The sequence below is a fragment of the Copidosoma floridanum genome, unplaced genomic scaffold (assembly GCF_036245765.1).
Source record: "Copidosoma floridanum isolate Cflo_tuat_1 unplaced genomic scaffold, Cflo_Japanese_pri ptg000034l, whole genome shotgun sequence".
NCBI classification, from domain to species: domain Eukaryota; kingdom Metazoa; phylum Arthropoda; class Insecta; order Hymenoptera; family Encyrtidae; genus Copidosoma; species Copidosoma floridanum.
In genome coordinates, this window is record NW_028321911.1 from 4,964,125 (window position 1) to 4,988,180 (window position 24,056).

The following is a 24,056-nucleotide window of genomic DNA, read 5'->3' on the forward strand; positions in this document are numbered from 1 at the left end:
GGAGAGGTTGAGAATGAGTTAAGAGATTCCGTGACATTTAAGGAAAGTGAAGGGAAGAGAATCGATAGTGATAAAACGTGGATCATTGGAGGGGATGGCAAATTAGCCTTGGTCCCTAGAAGGACTCTCCAAGAACCATCGAGTAAGAGTAAGGATAAATGGTCCAAGGCACCGTCAAAGGATGCGCACGGGCAAGTGGCTACCAACGTTCAAGACGCGGCCGAATTCTCTCGTGAAAGCCTTGAAAGGCTGAGAGAAAAAAGTGTTAATCAAACGTGGAAAGATGATGATCCGAGATGGCAGTCACGGGAAAGAGAGTGGAAGCGGAAAGTGAATGAGAAAAGTGAGTCGATTTGGTATACCAAGGAAGTGTCAGGTCCTGACAAAGACTTTGACGTTATTGTGGACAATTTCGAGAGGGAACGAGACTTGAAAACCGAGAGAATTCGTTACAGCGAGGAAGTCATCGAACCGAACACTGAAAATGTCCGGACGACGACCGATTGGGAAATCAAGAGACAAGAGAGGGGAGAGCGATTGGTGTCGGGCCGAGATGAAGGGGAACCGCAACAAATTGATGTCGAAGACCTCCAGGACTTCTTCGACAAGGCTTTTGGAGACCAGTTGGAGGACCGACATTTTCGGGTAACGAGTTCAGAGGCAGTTCTTCGGGAGAAGGACGGAGCGTCGGGCTGCAGTCGGACTACCCTTCCCGAGGTTAGTGGCGAGCATTCCAAGAGGAACCAGGACGGAGAAAATAACAACCAAGAGATCCAGCGAGAGGATGTGGCGGGTATCAATAGCGAAAATAGACCTTATCTGTCGGTAATGTTAGGGGGCCAGGAGTATAGTGCCCTCCTTGACACTAGGGCTCAAACGTCGCTGGTGGGATCCAAACTAGCTGAACGATTCCGTAATATGTTGGAGCCTACTAATGCGACCATTGTTAGTGTGAACGCCACATTGTCACGAGTCTTGGGGACTTTGAAAATTAGCTGTGAGATTGACGGTCATGTACGAGAGATACAGGCCCGGGCAGTCACCGATATCAACCAAGACATGATCTTGGGACGGGATTTCCAGGACAGGTTTGATATGGATCTGCGATTGGGTCGAGGGATATTTCGGGTGTTCGAAGGAAACTGGCACTCGTTCAAAAATATGGGGGACGCACCCAAGGGCACCCTTCATGCTGAATGCGCTGGTATTAGTGAAATCTCGACAGAGGAGCGCGAAGAGATCGAACGAATGGTAGAGGAAATCTTAGGGTCAACCGAGATCCCTCTGGGGAAGACCCCTCTCACAGAACATGTGATTGAAGTTACGGTCGACAAACCCATACGCCATGCGTATCGACGGATGTCCCCAAAAATGCACGAAGTGGCCGTCGAGGAGGTGGAGCGGTTGTTCCGAGAAGGAATAATAGAGAGGTCCGCAAGCGATTATTGCCAGGCTCCCGTATTACACAAGAAGCAAGATGATATATATCGGTTCTGTATCGACTTCAAGGATCTGAATAAGGTAACCAAGCGGGACGCATACCCTATGCCCAGCATGGATACTATTTTGGATAGATTACGGGATGCTCGATATTTGTCGAAAGTGGACTTAAAGCAGGCATATCACCAGGTACCAATGGCAAGGACTAGTCGAAGGTTTACGGCTTTTGCAGTGCAAGGGTCTGGACTTTGGCAATACAAGCGAATGCCTTTCGGACTAAGTAATGTGCCTATGACCTTCCAGCGTCTGATAGATATATTATTTGGAGAGGAGTTGCGACCCCATGTGTTCGGATATCTGGATGACATAATTGTGGCTACCGATACGTTCGAGAAACACAAGTATTATGTGAAGTTAGTTTTAGAGAGATTAGCAGAGGCGGAATTACAAGTAAAGCGAGAGAAGTGTGAGTTTTGTATGCCTCAGTTGACATATCTAGGATTTATTTTGGATAGCGAAGGGTTAAGACCGAATCAGGAGAAGGTGGAGCCGGTCCTTAATTATCCAGAACCAACAAATGTCAAACAATTGCGGCGATTTTTGGGAATGGTGGGATGGTACTCGAGGTTTATAGAGGGGGATTCAGAGCTCAAAGTACCCTTGGTCAAGCTACTTCGAAAGAAACAACAGTGGGTTTGGGAACAAGACCAACAGGAAGCCTTTGAGGGATTAAAAAAAGCCCTCACTACCGCTCTCGTGTTGGCGAGGCCCGATTTCTCGAAGCCGTTCGTTCTACAAACAGACGCTAGCGGATATGCCCTGGGGGCCGTACTCACTCAAATGGGGGAGGACGGGGAACACCCCATCATATATGTGAGTCGAGTCCTGTCACCTGCGGAGAGGAACTATAGTACCACGGAGAAAGAGTGTTTAGCAGTGATCTGGGCCGTTAAGAAGTTACGTCCCTACTTAGAAGGATACGACTTCACCGTTATCACCGATCATGCGGCTCTCAAGTGGTTAAGGAATTAGCGAGAACCGACGGGAAGACTAGCTAGGTGGGCTATTGAAATGCAGCAGTGGAGTTTCGAAATTATACATCGAAAGGGGGCGCTTAATTATGTACCAGACGCTCTATCCAGACTATATGAAGAGGAGGAGATGGCGATTGGTACGTTTGAGGAGATAGTGGACCCAGAGTATTTAAGGTTGGTTAAGGAAATAGGGGAGGCCCCCCACAAGTTCCAAGGGTGGCGAGTGGAAGAGGATAGGCTTTATAGGCACCGTTACGATCCCTTATTGGACCCTATCGCATTCCCAGAAGAAAACTGGAGACTAGTGGTGCCAGCCGAGCTCCGGGAGAAGGTGATTTACGAGGCACATTGCCTCCCCTCCAGTGGACATTTGGGAATAGAGAAAACGTACGACCGTATAGCCCGAGAGTATTATTGGAGAGGGATGTATTACGACGTGAGGAGTTTTATTAGAGCGTGTCCCGAGTGTCAGATGTATAAGGTGCCCCAGACCGGTACTCAGGGTCTAATGGGGAAGCGAATAGTGGAGAGGCCTTGGGCCGTGGTGGCGGCCGATCTTATGGAATTTCCACCCAGCAAGAGCGGACATAAATACTTGGTGGTTTTCCAAGATCTTTTTACTAGATGGATTGAGGTGAAACCTCTACGGAAGGCGGACGGGAAGTCGGTAGCGAGAACATTCGAAGAATTGGTGTTATTTAGGTGGGAAACTCCGGATTTCTTCCTCACCGACAACGGGAAAGAATTCGATAATCAGTTGATGCGGAAAACGCTGGATGAGTATGGGGTCAAACACGTTTTTACGCCACCGTATTATCCACAAGCGGACCCGGTGGAACGCAGTAATAGGACGATAAAAACTATTATTGCCATTTTCGTGGGACAGGATCATAGGAATTGGGATCAATATCTTCATGAAATTAGGCATGCTATAAATACGGCAACCCAAGCTACCACAAAGGTGTCACCCGCGTATTTAAACTATGGCCGACACCCTCGACCAGTGAAGAGTTTGCGGAGAGACGTAGAGGCCATGGAGGCGATTGAGAAGACAGGACCGGAGGTATGGGTAGATAGGGTAAGGAGGTTAGATGCGTTGCGGGATCTGGTAGCGAAGCACATAGATACGGCAAGGGAGACCCAAGCGAAACGATTTAATAGGAACAAGAAAAATGGTAGATTTCCGGTAGGGACTTTAGTACTGCGTAGAACCCACCCTTTGTCTGACGCGTCAAAAAAGTGCGCGGCGAAACGCGCACCTAAATTCGAAGGGCCCTATGAGATAATCGAGGTTAAGTCGCCGACGGTCTATGTGTTAGGAGAGGGGGAGGGAAAAAGTCGCCGTCTCAACGAAGTTCATGTGTCAGAACTCAAGAGATACGTGCCCAAGAGAGGCCAACAAACGGAAGGGGAGATAAGGATAGGATAACCTGGTTCTTTAATTTTTCTTTGTACAGGTGGACAAGAGTCAGCAAGTCCGAGGAAGTTCAAAATATGGAGCGTAGAGAGCTTTCGTCTCCAGGTCCAGTAGAGGATCTCCAAGAGATAAGTGAGAAGAGGGAGAAGGAACTGTTGAACTCCGATCAGGAGGGAGAGGGAGGAGGAAGCATCGGAGTAGTAGCAAAGAAGGAAAAGGAAAGAGGGCCAGAGAAGGAAAAGGTAGGAGAGGAGGAAAAAGGAGGACGGAGGAAGGAAGAGAGGGGAAACGATGTCTGGGAGGAGGAGGACTATGGACTGGTAGAGTTATTCGATGAGGGACTAGAAGAGGAATTGGGCAGGTCATTGGAGAGTGTCGAGGAAGTGTCCGTCTTGAAGGAAGCTTGGGGCAAACCCCTCCCTGACTCGAGCGAAAGTGAAGGGGACTCCGACCCGGAGATCGACCCTCCCTTCCCAGTTCCCCCGGGACCCGACCAGAGGCTCCCTCGTCCCCCGGTCCCGGAGAGAGAGCTCGATAATCTGGTGAGCCAAATGGGAATGTGGAAGACCCACACTACCTCGACCACCACGGTGACGAAGCCTTCGTGCGGGTGGCTGGTCTCCACAGGAACCCATGGCAGATATTGGTGGCCACCCTCTCAGGGTTTTGGAAGGAGCAAGGGCGTCACCCTCAATGGACCTCAGGAGAAGGGCTCGGGTCAGGAGGATCGAAGGAACGTATCCCAAACCCCACTCACCGAGGAACTTCCACCGGAGATCACAGACCAAAGGGATAGTTCCCGGGACCCCGAGGAAGTCACTAGGACCAAGACGGAGGCAGAGGCCTCTCGGATCTATGTCCCTATCCAATCCCACGATCAATTTTTCGTCGAGCAAGAGGAGAGTTGGGACGTAATCTTCCCCACCCCCCCCGAAACCAAGGGCACCGGGAAAGCTGGAGGCCATCCCGGAGGAAGCCCCGTTGAAGAAGGGACCCGTCATCAAGATGGTCCAGGCATTCCCCCCTCCGAATCGAGCGGTTGGAAAGCCGTCGAGGGGACCCACGAAGGTCAAGACGGTGGGCACCATCTTTGGCAACCTACTGCCCATCCCGTTTGACCCCGCCCTAGACCCCCCACCCTTCCGATGTTTCCACTGTTGGCAGCCTGGCCACATCGCGCTCAAGTGCCCCAGGCCACCCGTGAAGCATTGCCGAAACTGTGGGCGTCGGGAGGTGGACATCGTGGATTGTCCTCGATGTGGGATCGAGGAGAAGCGTCGACGGCAAGAGCGAAAGAGGAGGGCAGGAGAGGCCACAATGAACCCGGGCGAGGTCGCTGATCTGGCCGCGCGCCTAGATTTAACCAGGAAAGGAAAGCCAAGTTCACCTCTGCATCATGGCAAGTACCCCCACCGCTTCCAAGACCACTGCCGGGAAAATCTCGCGAAGGAAGCCGAAGCAAGGAGGGAAGAATGGAAGGACGCCAAAACTCAAGAAATCAGAGGAGAGCAGACTTCACAACTTCCGGACCTGCGAGAACAATTAGAGGAGCAACGAGCAAAGAAGGGGAGGATGAACGCCTATGAGCGGCGCCTTCAAGAGGAACGAAATCGAAGGGAGGAACTTAACCGGGAAGAAGAGCGAAAGAGCCAGGAAAAACGACAAGCAAATAGGTTGAGGGACAAGAAAGCGGAGGAGCAGAGAAGAGAGAAGAAAGAAAGAGAAGATCAAAAAATAAGAGAGAAGAAAGAAAGAGAAGATCAAGAGAGAAGAGAGAAGAAAGAAAGAGAAGATCAAGAAAGAAGAGAGAAGAAAGAAAGAGAAGATCAAGAAAGAAGAGAGAAGAAAGAAAGAGAAGATCAAGAAAGAAGAGAGAAGAAAGAAAGAGAAGATCAAGAAAGAAGACAGATGGAATACCAGAGGAAGACGAGAGAGGAAGGGCAAAGTGAAAAGAAAGGAGAAAGATTGGAGCAAGAGAGGAGGAGAGCGAAACAGAGCAAAAGGATAAGTGAATCCGAAGAAAAGAAGAGAAAGAGAAAATAGGAAAGCCAAGGAGGGTTGACGGAGCAGTGGAATAAGTATATGGCCGAAAAAACACGAAAAAAAAAGGACGAGACGAGAGCTCAAGAAGAGATAAGGAAGAGGGAAAGGGAAGAGAGAAAGAAGCGTGAAGAATTAAGACAGATAGAAATGTATCACAAGGAACTGAAGCAAAGGATCGAGGAAAAGCGATTGGAAGATATTAAAAGAAGGAAGGACCAAGATCGAGAGCTTCGTCGTAAGAAGGAGGAAAAGGCGAACGAGGAAAGGAGGAAAAGGGAGAGGCAGGATCGACGCGACGCTAGGAAGTCTCGGAGACAATCGGAACAGGAGGAGGTGACCCACTCTTCGGAATCAAGGGGGGGCTCGTGCTCGGGGCATCGACGTCACCGATCCCGCTCGAGGAGGCGTGACCTCCATTCCCGTAGCAGTCGACTAGAGGCAGCCTTGCGGTTGGTCGAGCACATCGACGATTTACCGTCCACCACTAGACAGCGGGTGTTGGACGGGACTTTCCGGAAGTCGTCCTCATCACCCTAGAGGTGTGGGTCGCCAGGGACTCAGAGATGGAGGGGATTAGGGAGGACCAGAAAATAGAATACGAGGCCGCAGAGGGCCAGAGAGAGGGGAGATATGAAGAAAGAAGGGAAAGATCCGAAGAAATAGAGCTATTAGGGCCAACGGAGAAGGAGAGAATAATTTTATTTTTCAGGACCAGGATTAGTGAAGGCAGAGAGGAGAGAGACCTCGGATAGGGGAAAACCCCAGGCCACACTAATAATTACTTATTTCAGATAACCAGGGGATCCCGGAGATGAGGAACGAGGAGTCATCCGGGGAGAGATCCCAGGTAAGCGTCTTTCATTAATCATATAGGTAGTCGCCAATAATAGACGGCTTTAGACATTCGGAGGAATGTCTAGCCTAGGAGGGGGGTTTGTGACGTGGTAGCTGAAGCTATCACGTCACTATATACCTATATTTTTGGGCGAGTCATTGGCGGCTACCGAGTCCTATGATACAGTATATATTTTACATATGTATCGTTTTACAACACATTCTTAATGTGTGTTCTCGGTGCCGCAGACTACGAGCCAGAGGAGAGAGAAGGACCGAAGATCAGAGAAGGGATTGAAAGTGTGTGTGGTATGATTGGGTGAGCATGTGTGCAAGGTAGAGAAGGAGAGAGAGGCGAGGGCTCGCGACACGTTAGAGAGGTGTGAGCACCGAGCGGCCGCGTCAATTCCCTAGTTTTGGAAACCTCCAAAAATTTACCGGTTTTTAGGCATGTTGGAGATTTTTCGCATAGACGGGAGGGGCGCGCGCATCTGTCGAAGTGCACCGCCATAACGAGTCAGTACGGCACGGATGAGCATAGTGAGAGGATAGCGGAGAGCAAGGGTTTTCGAGAGATAGGAAAGTGACAGGTCCAGGAAGTAGATTGCACGGAGGAGCTGAGAGAGCCGATCGAGGCACCGTTATCGAGGGAATTCCACCGCGATTAGTCGAGTAGAGACAGAGAGAGAGGTGAGAACAATACCCGCGAAGAGCAGAGGAGCCGTCGACCGGGAGATACCAGCTGAGTCAACAGCGAGGATAATCAGAAGGTAAAGTTATAGTATTAGGGCACCGGGTGGTAGACTGGGCAGAGAATCAGGGCGATTCGGGAGTGAGTGAGTGTAGGAGAATAACCTGTGTTAGTGGCGCGGGTAAAGGAGCGGGTAGAGGCTCAAGGGCTGAGGTCGGGTGAGTATCGGGTATAAGAGGCGAGGCGTGCTTGAGAGTGTGTGTGTGTATGCGCATGGGTGAGAGGTCGGAGTACGGGCCACCGTCAGCTAGGTCAAGGTGAAGGCCAGCGGAGGACGATCGGGAGGCGTTCGTACCAAGGTCAAGGTGAAGGCCATTGGAGGACGATCGGGAGGCGTCCGTACCAAGACATCCACGACGGAGACAGTGCACCATAATTCGATATAGAAGAAGAGAGAGAGAGAGAGAGAGAGAGAGAGCGGGCATAGTGTGAGAGCATTGAGGAGGAATAAATAGCGCGCGCGCGCCGTGAAAGATATATCAGTGTTAGTGTCAATAATTCGTGTCCTCAGTTTTCCCCTTTTTAATTTCCTTTAGGGAGTGTCCAGCGTTCCCGAGCCGGACACCTGTGGCCGACCTCCTGGAGGAGAGGTATCCAGTGAGTAGGGATACGGTAAGTGACGTAAGTGAGAATTTTGTGAGGGGATACGGGACGGCTGTCTTTCGGCCGAAAAATTCTCGTCACATGCTACACTTGATAAACTTATATACTATGTTGAAGATTTGGACGAAGATGGGGTCTAATTGCTTGCTTCCATGTACGCAATTGACTTCGAAATTTACCATCACATGTATACTTAAGTATGAAAAAAACGCGACAACTGCCACTTGTTGCTCCTTACACAAGTTAAATGACCAGCAATATACTAACTCAACAACGTATATCGGAGCAAAACCCTATATCGTTCCAAGGAGAGGGCACGCATCTATAAGAGTGTATGGGAAACGCGCTCTAAGTAAAATGTCAACTTAAAGCTGAGTAGGCATGTGACTGTATCGTAGAAGCACAGGTTACAGGCACTGACAGGGCAATAAATTCCACGCTACTTATTCAGTGTAGTGTAAGAAAAATTATTTCAAGGTTTCACTGCACATATTACTAAAAATACAACTGCTGCCACTGGTAATTTTATCGATGCATAAATATAAGAGTGTTTATAACAAAAATGTTAGAAGTGAACAAAAAGATAGATAGGTTAATTTTTCTATTAGAATTAAACTAATAATTGAAAAATAGAATAAAGCATTTAAGGCATTAACTGAACTTCTAGTAGTATCGTGATAAATCTGCTTCCTAAGCCTTACAGTATTAACTCAATCGAAAAATAAATATCATTAGTACTTATTTCGTGAAGAATACTTCTTAAAATTCTAATATAAGTTACACTTTCATTACTTAAGATACGTTTATTACTAAAAAAATAGTAATTTGTTATATTTCAATTGTTGCGTATTAATGAAAAAAAAGAAATAAAAAAAAAGAAAAGTAAGAAGCGTTGATTATACCACTAAAAGTGCTGTTATATATTAGTCTGATCGTGATATTTAACGAAGCATTATTGCTGCATTTTACCACACGTGATAAGAAAAGTTTTATTTATACTTCTTCATGACAGATCACTTATAAAAACACTGGTTGGTAGGATATGAATGTATTGTTTAGATGTTAATGAACAAAGAAAAGATAAACATAGTTTGCTTTTTCCAAATCTATAATACTCGCTAATAAAAATACTTATTAATAAATAAACTGTCTTTTTAATATAAAAATATAAAATGAAGATTATTTAGACTCAAAAAAATGAATACTTTTCCTATCTCACGCGTTTTTGAGAGGCAGGTGTGCACTCGGTAAAAGAATAGGATTCGCCACAGACGCGATATTGCTCCATGGCTGCCTTACGTCTCTCGTGCCCTGTTCCGCAGATCCCTCAGGCCGCAAAATAAGACAACGCCCTGAAGACAACGGCACTTATCTGATGAAAACTACTGTTATTATCATAGACAATCAAATGTTACTGAGTTAAATAAGATATTCTATTATGTTTTACATCTGTCGTGGGTCCCGAGACCCACACCTAGTTTTTTTTTTCATTTAAAAGCTAATTTGTTATGCCAAGGGTGTTACACCTAAATGGCAACTGCTGATATACAAAGATCTTACAATTTTTACAATATCTATAACTTTAAGCAACTATTACAATTTTTACATAATTTAACAAATTTAATTTTCACATGGCTAACGGTTTAACGTAATTATAACTGTATTTACATTTAATTTTATTTATACTAACGTTACACCCACAGGCTCATAAAAAAAGTAAAAATTAGTGGTAACAATCATACTTTTAAAATAGCCGTGTCAACATTATTATAATCATATTCTTATGTGCCATAAACTGTTATCCAGCGAATCAATCTGCCTAATACCCAATCGAATGGTATCCAACGGTCACATAGCTCTCTGAGGAAGTAGAGAAGAAGAGAGAGAAAGAGAGAGTGAATGAGAGAGACTGAGAGAGAGAAAGAGAGAGATAAAGAGAGAGAGAAAGAGAGAGAAAAAGAGAGAAGTTAAAAGATAGAGAGAGTATCCAGCGTATAACTTAAAAATTTTTATTTCCTTAAGTTAGGAGGGAGCAGTATGGATCACCATTTACTACTGTACTAACTACTTTATTTTTGGTCTCAAATTATGACTTACGTGATTCCGTACCTCATGAAGTAACTTGTATTGCTTTTAAAAATTATTATGTAAAGAAATAAAAATCTTGGAAAAAAAGTAAAATTGAAAAGTTGTATTAAAATTAATGATATTTTTGTGACAAATAAATTGAAGAACTTAATTTTCACTCATAGTATTGGAAAAAGTCTTATACATTATATTTCACAATTACTTATTGCAACACAATTATGATTGAACTGCAGAAAAACTAAAAAAATTAGAAATAAAAATAATGATAATTTTTTTTTAAAAAGTTGCACAATAACAGACAGATTACAATTTCAAAAAAAAAAACAAAAAATTTTAAGTATGAATTATAGTAAAATACGATGAAATATACATAATTCGAAAAAAGTTAATAAAAAAATAAGACTGTAAGGGGCCATTTTCATACAAAATTCACAAAATAAAAATTTAAAAATTCAGCGTGAAAAATAGTACCCTCTGTAGACTGTGCGCAGGAAGCTAGATAATATATGCACGAGGACTCACGGCAATTACGTGGAATTAATAACAAGCAAAGAGATAGCGTGGATAACGGCGACGATTTATCTGCAAATTGGCTATAAAAGGGGCCGATGCACAAGGCAAGTTCCTCCTTCTCCAGCGAGCCTGGGACGCAAAAAATCCGCTGATCACCAAGACCTGGAACTCTCCTGTGCACCGGTACATTACCACGATGAGCACAACGTGAGAGAAAGAGACCAAGTAGGAAGGCTGAGAGTGTAAAAGTAAGTTTATACACCACCTACAGGTAACACTCACACTAACCGGCTCCTACTTGGACTTTTGGTGCTCGACCGCTTTAAGCGGGGAGACGACGCACCCCTAAGTAGTCAAGGCACTAGGGTTAGCGATAACGCTTCTCAGATAAAGTTCTTGGGTAAATGACTTGAGCAGTGCTCAAGACACCCAAGGGCCCCGATGACGACCTTACCCTACGTGACTTTGCAGGATAGATAGTTTACTTAGCACTAACCTTACGTGGTTGTATTCAAAGTTCGTCTTAGTCTAACAAAATGTGCGTAAGTGGAAATTAAGGAGGAAAAATTCAAATTCGAATTGTCGTATACATAAAATTTCTGTTAAATTAATGCGGGAAAATTTTAATTAAATTTGGAATGATCGCTTATGTCATTTATTTTGTTTTGAATTATTTGATTAACTCAAAGAATCGCGATTACTTAAATACAATTAATACATGTAGAAATTAAAGATACGATTTCCTCAGAATTATACGATTTGATCAGTACAAAAAAAGTAAAAATAAAAATTGATTTTGCTTATTTAAACAAACCTACCCCTCCACAAATGATTGCGAGTCTCCTTTTTAGAGTTTAATAATAAAAACTAGAATCATAGCTATTAGGATATTTTATGAAATTGTTTTACATAAAAGAAAAAAGCTGAGAATTTTCTCTGTACCCAAAAAGGGCAGAAATAAATTTATTTAGAAAGATAAAGACTTTAACTTAAAAGAATATTCAAGGAACCATAAAAATCAATAAAGTAATAATCAAAAATAATTGCTGTACATTGTGCAGGAATTAATTGAGTACTCAACAAATAAATTTTAAAACTTGATGATAACTATTTTGAATATTTCTTTTTATATATAATCGGCAGTCCGAGCAACGTTGCTCTTTTACACAGGGCAACGAACCTGCCCTCCAACATATAATCACTAACATTATTTGTGTGTTGGTTCCTAATCTTAGAGTTTCCTCGGTACAGATAATATTCTTAGCCGATTGTTACCACCGCCAATTAACTGGGGTTATACTCAAAGAAAAGGAAGTCGTAAGACAAATTTAAATAAAAATGTTGTACATAAAAAATACAAATTTTTCAAAAACAAGCTACTATGGCAAACGTTTTTCTAAAGACGTAAAGTCATTATGTATTTCTAGTTTGCTGTAAAAATGACTATTAAACTTGTTAATAAGAGAATAAGTAGTCGTATGACAAAATTAATCTCAAAGTCTTGAATTATATATAGTTTTTTTTTATTAATCACAAAATTGGCTCTTAATAATGCCAAAGACAAAAGATTATTGAAATATAAAGTAAGATGTTTTTAACTATCATCGTTTTAATGGTTGCTTAAATTCATTATCATACAAACTTAAAAAAAGCAAACATATTCTATATCGTTTACGACAATTAAATTTTTTCATTCAGAAATCTATGCCAAAACTTTGCAGGACAAAATTCACTACGTAAATATTTTAGAGTACTACTGTTTTAATTTAGTAACAAAAATCTAAGTTAATTGGTAAAGAGTTCGAAATAATCCAACAATAGGTCGACTTAAGATGGCTCATTACGAAACCAAAGTACTTTAAATATCAACAAAACTTAAAGGAATTATACTTAAATATGAACCAAATCACATCTTAAAACTTGGAGCCGTGTTGTCAGGCAATTTTTTAAACCAAGTCTCTTAAAAGTTCATGTTTTACTTGGGCTCTTATGGAAAGTCATACAATATTGATTAAAAATGTTACGATATATTTTAAAATATTATTAAATATAATTAAGAGCAAGATATTAAATTATTGCAAGAGCCAGATAAATTAAAATCAACTAATGTTTGTTCTAATATTGTTTGTAAGGATATTTACTTTTCAATAAATAACATTGTACTTTTGTTGAATAACAAGTACACTTACTTTTCAAATAATAAAATTCTAAAACATCCAAAGAAAAAATGAAAACTCATAACAGCATTAATTATGCTTATTACAAAGGTTTTGATGAATTTTATAATAATATTAACATATTATATCTAAGGATATATTATTTTGTATTATATATTTGTGAGGCTAAAAATTCTACACACCCCTTTTCTGCACCTCTCTGCTGCCATCGCCATTCACTTTAACCCCAGCCTAACGAGCCTTGCATAATAAGGGAGAATTTGATTGCTATCAATGTTATTTTAACCTAATGAACTAATATCTGACACCCAACAACTCCCATACGCCTCTGCAGCTCCTTTATACTATTTTCAGGGACCTCTAACGATTTCTTTCCCCTCCTGGTCGACTGCTAAATAAGCAAGGAAATGCTACTGATTGGTCCAGCATTCTAACACAACACAACTTGCCATTTTCTTGTTTGACTATCACGCGCCATCGCCACTGCACCATCCCTTGCACTTTTTTAAATGCTTTTACGTAACCCTTTTGCCCCCTTTACAGCCTCCTATTATATTTGGAGCACAGGCAACCATTTTGGCATCCTTCGTCATATCAAAAAAGAATCTCTCAGATGCGTCCATTATTATAATCTAATAAAGTTCTCATGTTTGTGTTTTTGTTTAACCTCCTGAAATATATTTTAATTGTTTTTATTTTTCTAGATAGCTTCTGGTGAGTTAAAGTTAGAACTGGCTACAGCTAACAGGTGAAAGCGTTAGACGATCAAAAAAACAGTGGTTGGCTGCAGAGAAAAGTGTCCAACTGCAGTCTCACGTATATAGATAATTTTACTAAAAACAGCACATTTTGAGGGCTGGGATGAACATACAGTTAAAACGGGTTTTTTACTTTACGAAAATTTTTTTTGTATTGCCCGTGACCAAATTAAGCTAAAACTGTTTGGGCTCTGCTAAATTGGCACCAGAAAGTTTTTTACGACGATTTTCTTATTTTATTCAAGAAAAAAAAAAAGCGTTACTGGTGGGAAAAATTGTCTTAAGATCATGATTGTACCACTCTTACTAAACATTTAACCGTATCCTAGCACTCCTACTATGTACTGAGACCCTTCTAATATATACTATACTCAAGGAAATTTAAATATATACTATATATACTATACTATCCAGGTCGATAATAAAATACTGCACAAAGATATGATGCGATGCGTTCAAGAAAAGGAGCACTACGGGTTTGAATAATCTTTTTAAAATCATGACGATACCACTCACAGTGAAAATTTAAGTCTATTCTTCTCTTGTACGATGTACTGTATCACTTATATTATTTACTGTACTATTTCAGCAGATAAGCTAAGATTCAGTAAAAATACAGTGCGTTTTGTATCGTTACGGAATAGCATTAGGGGCCCTTAACAAAAAAAGAAGCGTTACAGGCTCTTATAAAATCATCGAAAAATCGAGATTGTAACGCACCAAATGCAAATAAGGCATTGCCACTGCACCTATAATATATATATGTAAACATATAACCTCCTAATTATAACCCACCACATTCTGAGTTTCTGAGTCGACAACCTAATGCTTAAAAAAGATACATAACATTCCTTAGCATTACAAGCTCTTAGTTTTTATTTCGGGTAGACAGAATCTTTAAATTCGTGGGCCCGTAGAGATAGCATATTAAAATGGAAAGATCGGAAAAAATTCCAGCAACATACTTGACATTTTAAGAATACAATGCGCCCCAGTTGGAATGCCCATATGCAATTGCGTGTGATTGTAAGAGTATTTTCTGTTCAAATTTAAAATTTGTAAGATTTCGGTCACGCAACTTAATCGGCATGCAACTCTTTGATAAAATTTTTTCAGCTGTCTAAAATGCGTAAAAGTATTATTGGCGGTAGTTATTTTACGGTCTTATACCATAAAAAATTAAAAACTGTGCTTAGATTCCAGAAGTCGTTAAAACTGCAAATTTTGATTAAGACATGAGTACGTAACGCTAATTTAGCCCCTTTTTTACATCTTAAACTAAAGAAATACTTTTTTATGGTCCAAATTCTGTCATACCTTCAGCGGTTGAATTTTTTGAATAATTAAAAAAGTTTTAAGATTGACATCTGCTCAAACGATGTTGTAATCGACTGAGACATGCAATATGCAATTTTAAGTAAAATGAACCGTATATGCTCTAAGAATTCAAAAATCTCATAATTTCAATATTTATGTTTATCTAAGTTGTTATTACTCTTGTCTGTTCTTTTATACTAGTTATTCCAAGGTAGAAATGTTAATGACAACACCATTACCCTTAAGTTATAACAATAAACTTACTGCTGGTAGCATTTTATGATACAAAATTGAGCTGCAACCACAAGTAGGAGTTTAAAAAATAAAATAAAGTACAACGAAATCCTTAGAAATTTTCTCTCATCATTTAACATCAGAGATTTTTGATTCAGTGTGAAATGAAATGTGATCAATAAACAGATGTCATTTCCAAAATTGTATTAATATGCATAACATACAATAAGCTAGAATCCACGTTAATATATTGTAACATAATTTGACTTATAAGCAGCATGTCACCTACGGTTGAAAGATTCATGGTGTGCTCACTTATTAAAAAAGTTGTAGGAATGTTTATCAGCATACCAAGGGTCAACTGCTAGTTGCAAGCATTGGGCTCCTGGCACTGAATCTCACGAAAAAAAGGAGAAGTTCAGAAAAGATTTTTTGTAGCGTTAGCTTAACGGCACTTACTTAGCAAAAATAGTATTTTCTTTGTGACAAAAGCACTGTTATTTTTCTTAGCTCGTTTTGCAGAATATGTTTTTCCAATTTCTTCCAAGAAATCTCGTAATTAAAATGCCATTTTTTAAGCTAAGTAAGATTTAATTCACCATAATTTTTTGCCTACTCAATAATTAATTGTATAATTATTTAAGGCCTACAAAAAGTACCATGCAAAACTTATTCAGAAATAATGTACTTATAGTATAACCTGTTAAGGGGGGTTAGATTTTCCGCTATTTATAAGGTTTTCTGGTTTTTGCCACAGTACCTTTTGCCTTTATCTTTTTTCGATTTAAGTTTTACTCTAGGTCAACTCCCTAATGTTGTATCTTTATACGCTCGCTTAGCTCAATCAGTGCAACTCTTCTAGTTTGTAAGCTGTATTCGTTTTTTTTTCCTGTGCTCTCATAGCAAGCATGCTTAATCATTGCTAGTATTCTAGTTTTTACATTGCGCTTGAAACCGTATTGATATATAAATAAATACAAGTAAAGTGTATTTAAATTTTCTGCGTTGATTTATTGATGACAATGTCAGTCGACAGCACGACAGGTGACGAGTAAGTCAACCAAACTTACAAATTCTCGCGTACCTGCGCCTGATGAGGCTGACGCATATTGTCAGCGAAACGTTGCGCATCAATAAATCAACAAGAAAATTTAAATACACTTTACTTGTATTTATTTATTTTCTTACATTTCGCCCCCAACGGATCACTGATCACTTTGAATTTCTAAATTCACCGGAGGGCACTGATATATACTAGCAAATCGTATTGATATATGTTTGTCAATAGCCTTCTTATGTTAAGTAAGATAGAATCGTTAAATTCGATAAAGACAGTTGTTCAGTTTCTTACGCTTCAACACCTTTTTAAATTAAAAGTATTGCATCCCAGTAATTTTTCTTAACCAATGAATTAATTGACATATTACTAGAATAAATAAGTTTAGTATTAAGCTATTCGAAGTTATTCTACGAAACCGACGCATATTGTAACTTATCACGGGAATACACTTCTCGGATGGATCATAATTTAGTTACAGCAGTTTTTCTAAAATGCTCCTTACACTTATTTTATTTAATTTTTTTACTTTTGAAGAAGATTTCTTTTTCTTTTTTATTTTCTTGTTTTCATAATTATATTAGTAAACCTTTTTTCAGGGTAGAATGTTATTTTTTCACTAAAATGCATAAACTCTACATGAAAATTTCAAATTTTGTTTTCATAAATAAAGTCAGCTTTAAATCATGATCAAACATAATTGAGCTTTGAAAAATGCAAATATCTTTTATTAAAATCATGTTTTAAAAGAATTTTTTTTTTTTTTAATGTATTATTTAAACTATTTATCTATCACTTAGTTAACTTACCCAGTGTGCGGAAGACTATTGGTTGACTACGCAACTTTGTTCTGTTCTTAACAGCAGTAATAAAAAGCTGGTATTGAGTTTCTGCACGCAGATTATTTAAAATAATAGCATTACTGTTAGCCGCTACAACTGCCACAATCCTGTAACTAATTATTTTTAGTTTTACTACGTTGAATTAAAATTTTTTTGTTTGACTATATGACTCATTATTTTTTATATCAGAAACTATTTTTTTCACACATACAATAACTCTACTGTCACGTCTAGTGACGTTCACCCACAGTCAGTAACAAATACCATATAGTGTTTCACACCTAGTGGCCACACCCACAGATCAATACCAACGCACACTCGATCGGTCACGTGCTCACCAGACATTTCCACTTCCTTATTCCACCCCCACCAAATTCAACATCTAGTCTACGCCTGTAGCTGCACCAGTTCTACCCTGATTATCGATCCAATTTACGGTTTGAAGAGAGCCACACCCTGCGAGCTCATCCTCTTTCCTGAAGAAATCGCCAACCAACGAGCGAGTAGCCGGTATTTACTAAAGTAAGTTGTATTAGTAAATGTCCATCTGATTGTTTGAGTTATCGTTATAATATTTGTGAACCAATAAAGCAAGTTTAGCTAACTATTTAATAAGGCTTTACATTTTTTATAAAATATTACTGGCTGAATACGCAATCTACTTCACCAGCCGACCCAGGAGAGCTGTCAGCCTCTGATCGTCCATTACTCGTAATGTTACTAGTAAATTACATTTTATATTCTAACCTCATTGTGAACCCTGCTGAACACAAACGCATTTGCTGTCCACATGCTGCACTCAGAATTTAAATTCTCGTGCGCTAAAGTTATGTCGAGGAACCACGATGTCACAATAGGAAGCTCGTCTAAAAAATCCGCTACCTTTTACATATTCACAATAAACAACCACAGCGCTGACGCACTCAAAATTCTACTAACTCATATTAGCAGAGTTGAATCTATTGCTACAGCAAATAACCAACTAACTTTATTAGATTGTTTGAGTTACTTACAAATATGACAAGAAGACTTACTTGACACTATAAATCTCGTAAAGGCACCCAAAATCAAGAAACTAGTTGCATCCATACCAGAAGTAATAGGAACGGAAATCGTCACAAGTGTTTGGCAAGACGAATTAATGATTAAAATCTTGAAAGATTTCCTAACTCAAAACATAAATCTCTTGGAAACGATAACTATCATTTAGCGAAAAAAAAAACCATCTCCGATTTCAACCAAGAAATTGATAAACTTTTTCGACACTCCGTGCCCAGGAACCTCGAGTATAAGCCATCTGTTGTGGCTCTAAAGACCTCGATTCACACACGCGACTTACAACTCGTGCTGCGCACTCGTGTAAGTATGTGTGTACATTAAGATCTTCAGAGCCACATTAGATGGCTCATAATCTCGTTCCCCGTGCACGATGCATCAAAAAGTTGTATATCACACGTACGAAGGGTTAGGTGATTGACACGCGTGCGTCAATCACCTTCCTCACGCACTAGTATCGTAATATACTATTAACAAATGACATAGAAATTACAGAAGATTTTCTAAAGTTCGACCTTAAAACCCCACTTAATTCATACATGAGAGCACCCTAGTTCACCAACCCTAATGAAACAAATTACGAATCTCTATTTTTACTTGACAATAACACAACGAAATCAACTGAAAACAAAGTCACTAACACTTGAATCACTGGCACACTTCCTAAAACCATCGAAACACTTAAAATTGATAATTCCAACAGTTTAACTGACAACAATCACTCTAGTTTTTTTAAAAAGCCTAAATCTATGACCCCTTTTTAAACTATAAATAGCTTGTAAGCCATACCATGTTTGTAAGCCAGGTTTTCTTGAAACAGTGAACCTCGAAGGAAAGGACAGCCACACTAAGTCTCCTAGTTTTGGCACTTGTCAAGATTGTGCAGAGAGATTGCCAGTCTGGAGATCCTGTAGACAGTGTTACTATCACTACATCAATTACTGATTTGATAATGTACAAACATGGTGCATCTTCAACTGTACTTTAGAGGACCTTATAAGAGAAAAGGCAAACCAACAATACTATTCAAGCTGTTGAGGACCCCTGGAGCTGAGTGCAACTATCATCAATTCACTCAAATTAGACGATGAAGAAGAGTACTATGTATGCTCTTCTTCCTTTTATATAGAAAAGATAATGAAACTTAGATGTTTACATACGTATGTAAATAAAAAAAGAAAATAAAAAATAAGTAAACGAGAAATAAATAAATAAGCTGGCATATTAGACAAATATGTGCATTCACCAGCACTTGCAAACGATACTCCGATAACTTCATTGAAGATATAGTAATAAATGTATTACTGGACAATGCCGAATTCGTTTCCGAAATTACTATTAAATACCAAGAAATATGAGCACTAAAAGTAACCCCTAGAAACTCGAACAACAGACTTCAGCATTGTCAGGTAAAAAAGTTCCGAGAACACCCCGAATGGGATCGAGCTAACACCTATGAATAAGATCAAGCCGAGATTAGCACAGCTGGTATAACATACGCCGATCTTTGACAGCGATTTTCATTGGAAGGAAAGGGTTACGAACGTCATGTAACTCCTCAGCGATGCAAAATTTGTCTTCTAGACATTAAATCCTGGAAAGATTGCTGTGCATGAACCATGCATCATTTTCAAGGTAATAGAGACGACACCATTGTGAGAAACTAGTTGGAGTGCCCCAACCCAGTACACCACTGGAGCACACATAGTGTTGCTTGCCATTACTAGAAGTCTACTTTGAACAAATTTGACTTTGACATCATGGTCCAGCGATAGCCATTTTTTTTCCTGCCACCCCGTCTCAATGTCATTATTACTGCCTCTTCACTCCATTACCCTAATACCATCGTAATTTACTATAAAAATATTTTTAAGAAATTTCACTGACAATAGAAATTAAGCACACTTCTAATAGCTAACTCAATCAATTGCTTAAATGTTGATTTTAAATACGGTTGTAGCTAGTAAGTTTAAAAATAAAATATATATATATTAAATAAATAATTACATATAAGAATATATGAAATAATAATAATGATATCCAAAAACGCCACACCTCACTAACTGTATCATTAGAAAATATGATAATTGTTAGCTACTAACTAACGCTTTCTTATGTTATACTAGTATGTGAAGACAAGATAATATTAAAATAATAAAAAACAATACCTTCTGCGAATGTAATCCTAGCTATACAAAATTGTGCTAAACATACATCTGTAGAACGCAAGACGATTTTATCAGGTACAGATTTGCCTGCCAAATAAAAATTACGGTAGGGCATATCATGTCCAGTGACGTCTACCCATAGTCAGTCATAAATACTATATAGTGATTTTCACCTAGCAGCCACATTCACAGATCAACACCAACGCAAGCTTGATCGGTCGCGTGCTCACCAGTCATTCCCGCTCCCTAACTTCACCCCTGCCAAAGTCAACATCTGGCCTACGCCTGCAGCTGCACCTTTTTTCCAGGAATATGTTAATTAAATTTATCTTTACTCCTTGACTCACCACCCGTCCAACCCTTAATTATCGATCCGATTTAGGGTTTAAATAGAACCGCAACCTGTGAGCTCGTCCTCTTTCATGGAGAAACTGCTGAGTACCGAGCAAGTAGCTGGTATTAACTAAGGCGAGTTGTATTGTTGAAAGTCTGTCTGTCTAAATTATCTTTATAATATTTGTGAAGCAATAAAGCAAGTTTTGCGAACTATTCCATTCAGCTTTTTATTTCTTATAATATATTACCGGCTTAGTACGCAATCTTTTTTGCTGGCCCTCCCAGGAGAGCTGTCAGCCTCTGATCATGAGTTCTATATAAGTTGAACACAATTAGGAATTTTAAATATCATATTTCTTTGCTAAAGTTTCAATATAGCTTCCCTCATCACGTGGCATTTTTCCATTTTCATAATCACAGTTAATGCTTATACCTATGTAAATACTTATTCTACCTAAATTGTTTACTTAAAACATTTGACACAATAATTTATTAATAAAACTAAATTACTCTCTGTTTTTTAAACAAAATTGTTAGTCATCTACAAAAAAAGTTGAACATTTAAAAAATTTTTGTTTTAATTTAAAGTACATAAAAAAAAAACTATTTGACTTATTTAAAAGTTTGAGCTTTTTAAATGAATATCAATATATAAATACCAAGCTCTTAAGCTGTCTCTTAATTCAAACATCACTTTATCTTATTTAAATATCTTATTGAAGCTATTCTCATAAGTAGTAAGGGTAAGTTATTTCCAGACACCTTTGACGTCACTGTCTAGCGCCAGCGGTCGGGCCCGGGGTGAGTGTTTGATCGTGCTGTTGAAGGAGGAGGAGGAGTATGGTCCCTAGCTATAGAATTTTAAGGGCTTCAAAGAGTGGTGCAGTTTTTAAAATATGGTGGGGCCTTGGAGGTGGGATGGATAGGTGAGAATATAGGAGTTCTGGAGTAACCCTCTCCCCCTTGCATCTTTGATGTCTGCGAAAGGTGGTGTCCAAGACATATGGTATTTTTCTTTTGTTCATCGATCCAGAAAAAAAAGTAGCGCTTCAGTATCAGGATAGTAGATCTGTTCAAGAGGTGTGTTAAAAAGGGGTGTTGATGCAGACCTAATGTCGCATGCTCGTAACTAGAGGTTATTATCCTTTTTTTTTTATCAAGCTTTCTCTTACTTATTACCAAATTAATATAGCTAGGTTATTATCTTTTAGCAATATACCTAGTTGTAGGGTGAGAAAATTAGGATCTCAGAAGAGTAAGAGAGCTATTTTATTGTTTTACGGTTTTTAAAAAGAACCTGTTTTCTTAAGTGATAGTACGCTGTGAGGGTGAAAGGGCCATGTTTTCTAACTGAATGAAAGAGGGATGAAAAATTTGATAAGCTGTGTCAAGTGGGTGGAAGGAATGATGGAAGATATGGGAGTCAAAAAGCTATAAAATTTCTTAGTTACGAGGAAAATTTTAATATATGAAGGGGGGTGAGGGATGAAAAAACATATGTGATGTGATGCAGTATGGCTCAAATTATGAGGGGGTAAGAAACAAAGATTGGAGGGAAAGGAAGCCAGAGGAGCTATAACAGTAAACGTTTACGGGCTGCAGTTCTGTATGCTTGTATCTAACTAAGTTGTCTTAAGAAAAAACACATAAAACAAGAAAAAGTAAAAATGAGAAATATCCAAGTCATGAGTTTAATAAAATTTATTTATACCTTTTTGTACATAAAAATCATTCATTCCACAACTTAGACTTTACTTTATTTATAAGTATAACATAAAACAAGAAAAAGTAAAAATGAGAAATATCCAAGTCATGAGTTTAATAACATTTATTTATTTCTTTTTGTACATAAAAATTATTTATTTCACAACTTAGACTTTACTTTACTTATAAGTATCTTTACACACATGATTTGTAACTTTCAGAAAACACTTTCAAAAGAATGTTGTGAAAGTACGTTGTTGGTGGGAGACTAAAACTTCTTTTTCACAGTTTCTTTAATTTCACCTTAATTTTTTTTTTAACACCTTCTATCACCGAATCATCAATTTTTTTTACTGTATCAGTATTTTTTAGTAATAGAATTATTTCTTTGGTAATTAAATTTTAATATTTATGGACTAACATCGTAACACGTTCAATACGATGAAGTCTTTGATCCACACACACACTTGCAGCTGTGAATTCACAAAAGGTTGGTTTCTGCATCACTACTGTAGTACTGTAGGGTTTCTTTTTTTTACACCCACCTTTTTTATTGTTGTTCTGGTAAAAATCAAATATAATAAATTTTGCTCAACAAGTTATAGTTAACAACAACTCGATGTCACTAAAATGTATTCGATCCAATACTTAAACAATTGTTATTTAAACAATCTGAGATAAATGCAGAATGATTTTGCATTTTACTCCACATTTCTAAACTAAGATTAAAACCTTTCGTAATTTTATTCCTTTATAAAAGAATTAGAGGTTCGAACACTTGTTCGTTAAAATCATGGTATACTCCAATTATTTTTTTTTTGTACAAGATTTGTTTAAAGTTTATGTAGTAGTTAATACATTTAGGCTAGAATAAGATGTAGGGTTCGTGTTTTCATCTTAATGGGACTTGTAGGAGTTTTCATTTTAAAGAAATGCATCCCTTTTACGTCTTAAAACAACAGCCACCGTCGCCATTTTTAAAAGTTAAAAAATTTTCTTGTACTAGTCACCACTTTAGCACTAAGCACTTGCGATGATTTAATACGTTTTTTACAATTGCTACGGGTTGTGTCAACGTATCGGTTGCTCGACTGCTGACACACTACTGAAGTAGGATGACGTGTCAGAAAAAATGGGACTGACTGTTTATCAGATTTCAAGCTCTATCCTTCATCTTTCTCTCTCTCTCTCTCTCTCTCTCTTTCTCTTCCTCCTTTTATTCTCTTCTACTATCTCACGTTTTTCTTTGAGGGGATAGTTGCATAGAAACTGTCTGTTGTTGGAACCTAAAGTCATAAACTCTTAAGATGTTACCATTACGTACAGAAACCATATAAGAGCTACAACGTATACCAAACAGATAACTAGCCCTTAAATTGTATCAACAGTAATAACATATCAGTTCTTACTTTAGAGTTGTAAAAAATAAAACATTACTTTATGAAACAAGTGTCTGCGGGTTCCTTTCGAGTCAGAGTCAAATTTTTACGAGCTATCGAAAAATCATTAAAAATAGTACGAATATCAAGGCACTGGCTTTACTCATTGTTTATAAGATTTTCATATACTCCCATCTTAGCGTTTTTCTCACGGGCATCGTGAAACAGGAGAAGATGCAGAGCTTTGGAAAATACTGATGCGTGGCTTTCGTTCAATTTAAAGTCAAATTTTTACGAGCTTTTTA

At 38.9% G+C, this 24,056-nt stretch overlaps 1 protein-coding gene across 1 annotated transcript in view; it reads right to left on the reverse strand.

Moving 5' to 3' along the window:
* Positions 1-24,056, reverse strand: part of LOC149373255 (uncharacterized) — an 830,764-nt gene that overhangs the window by 578,297 nt on the left and 228,411 nt on the right. Inside the window, exon 3 of the mRNA XM_089597573.1 lies at positions 17,076-17,221. Coding sequence (XP_089453699.1) covers positions 17,076-17,221 — 146 coding nt within the window. The remainder of the gene's footprint in view (positions 1-17,075; positions 17,222-24,056) is intronic.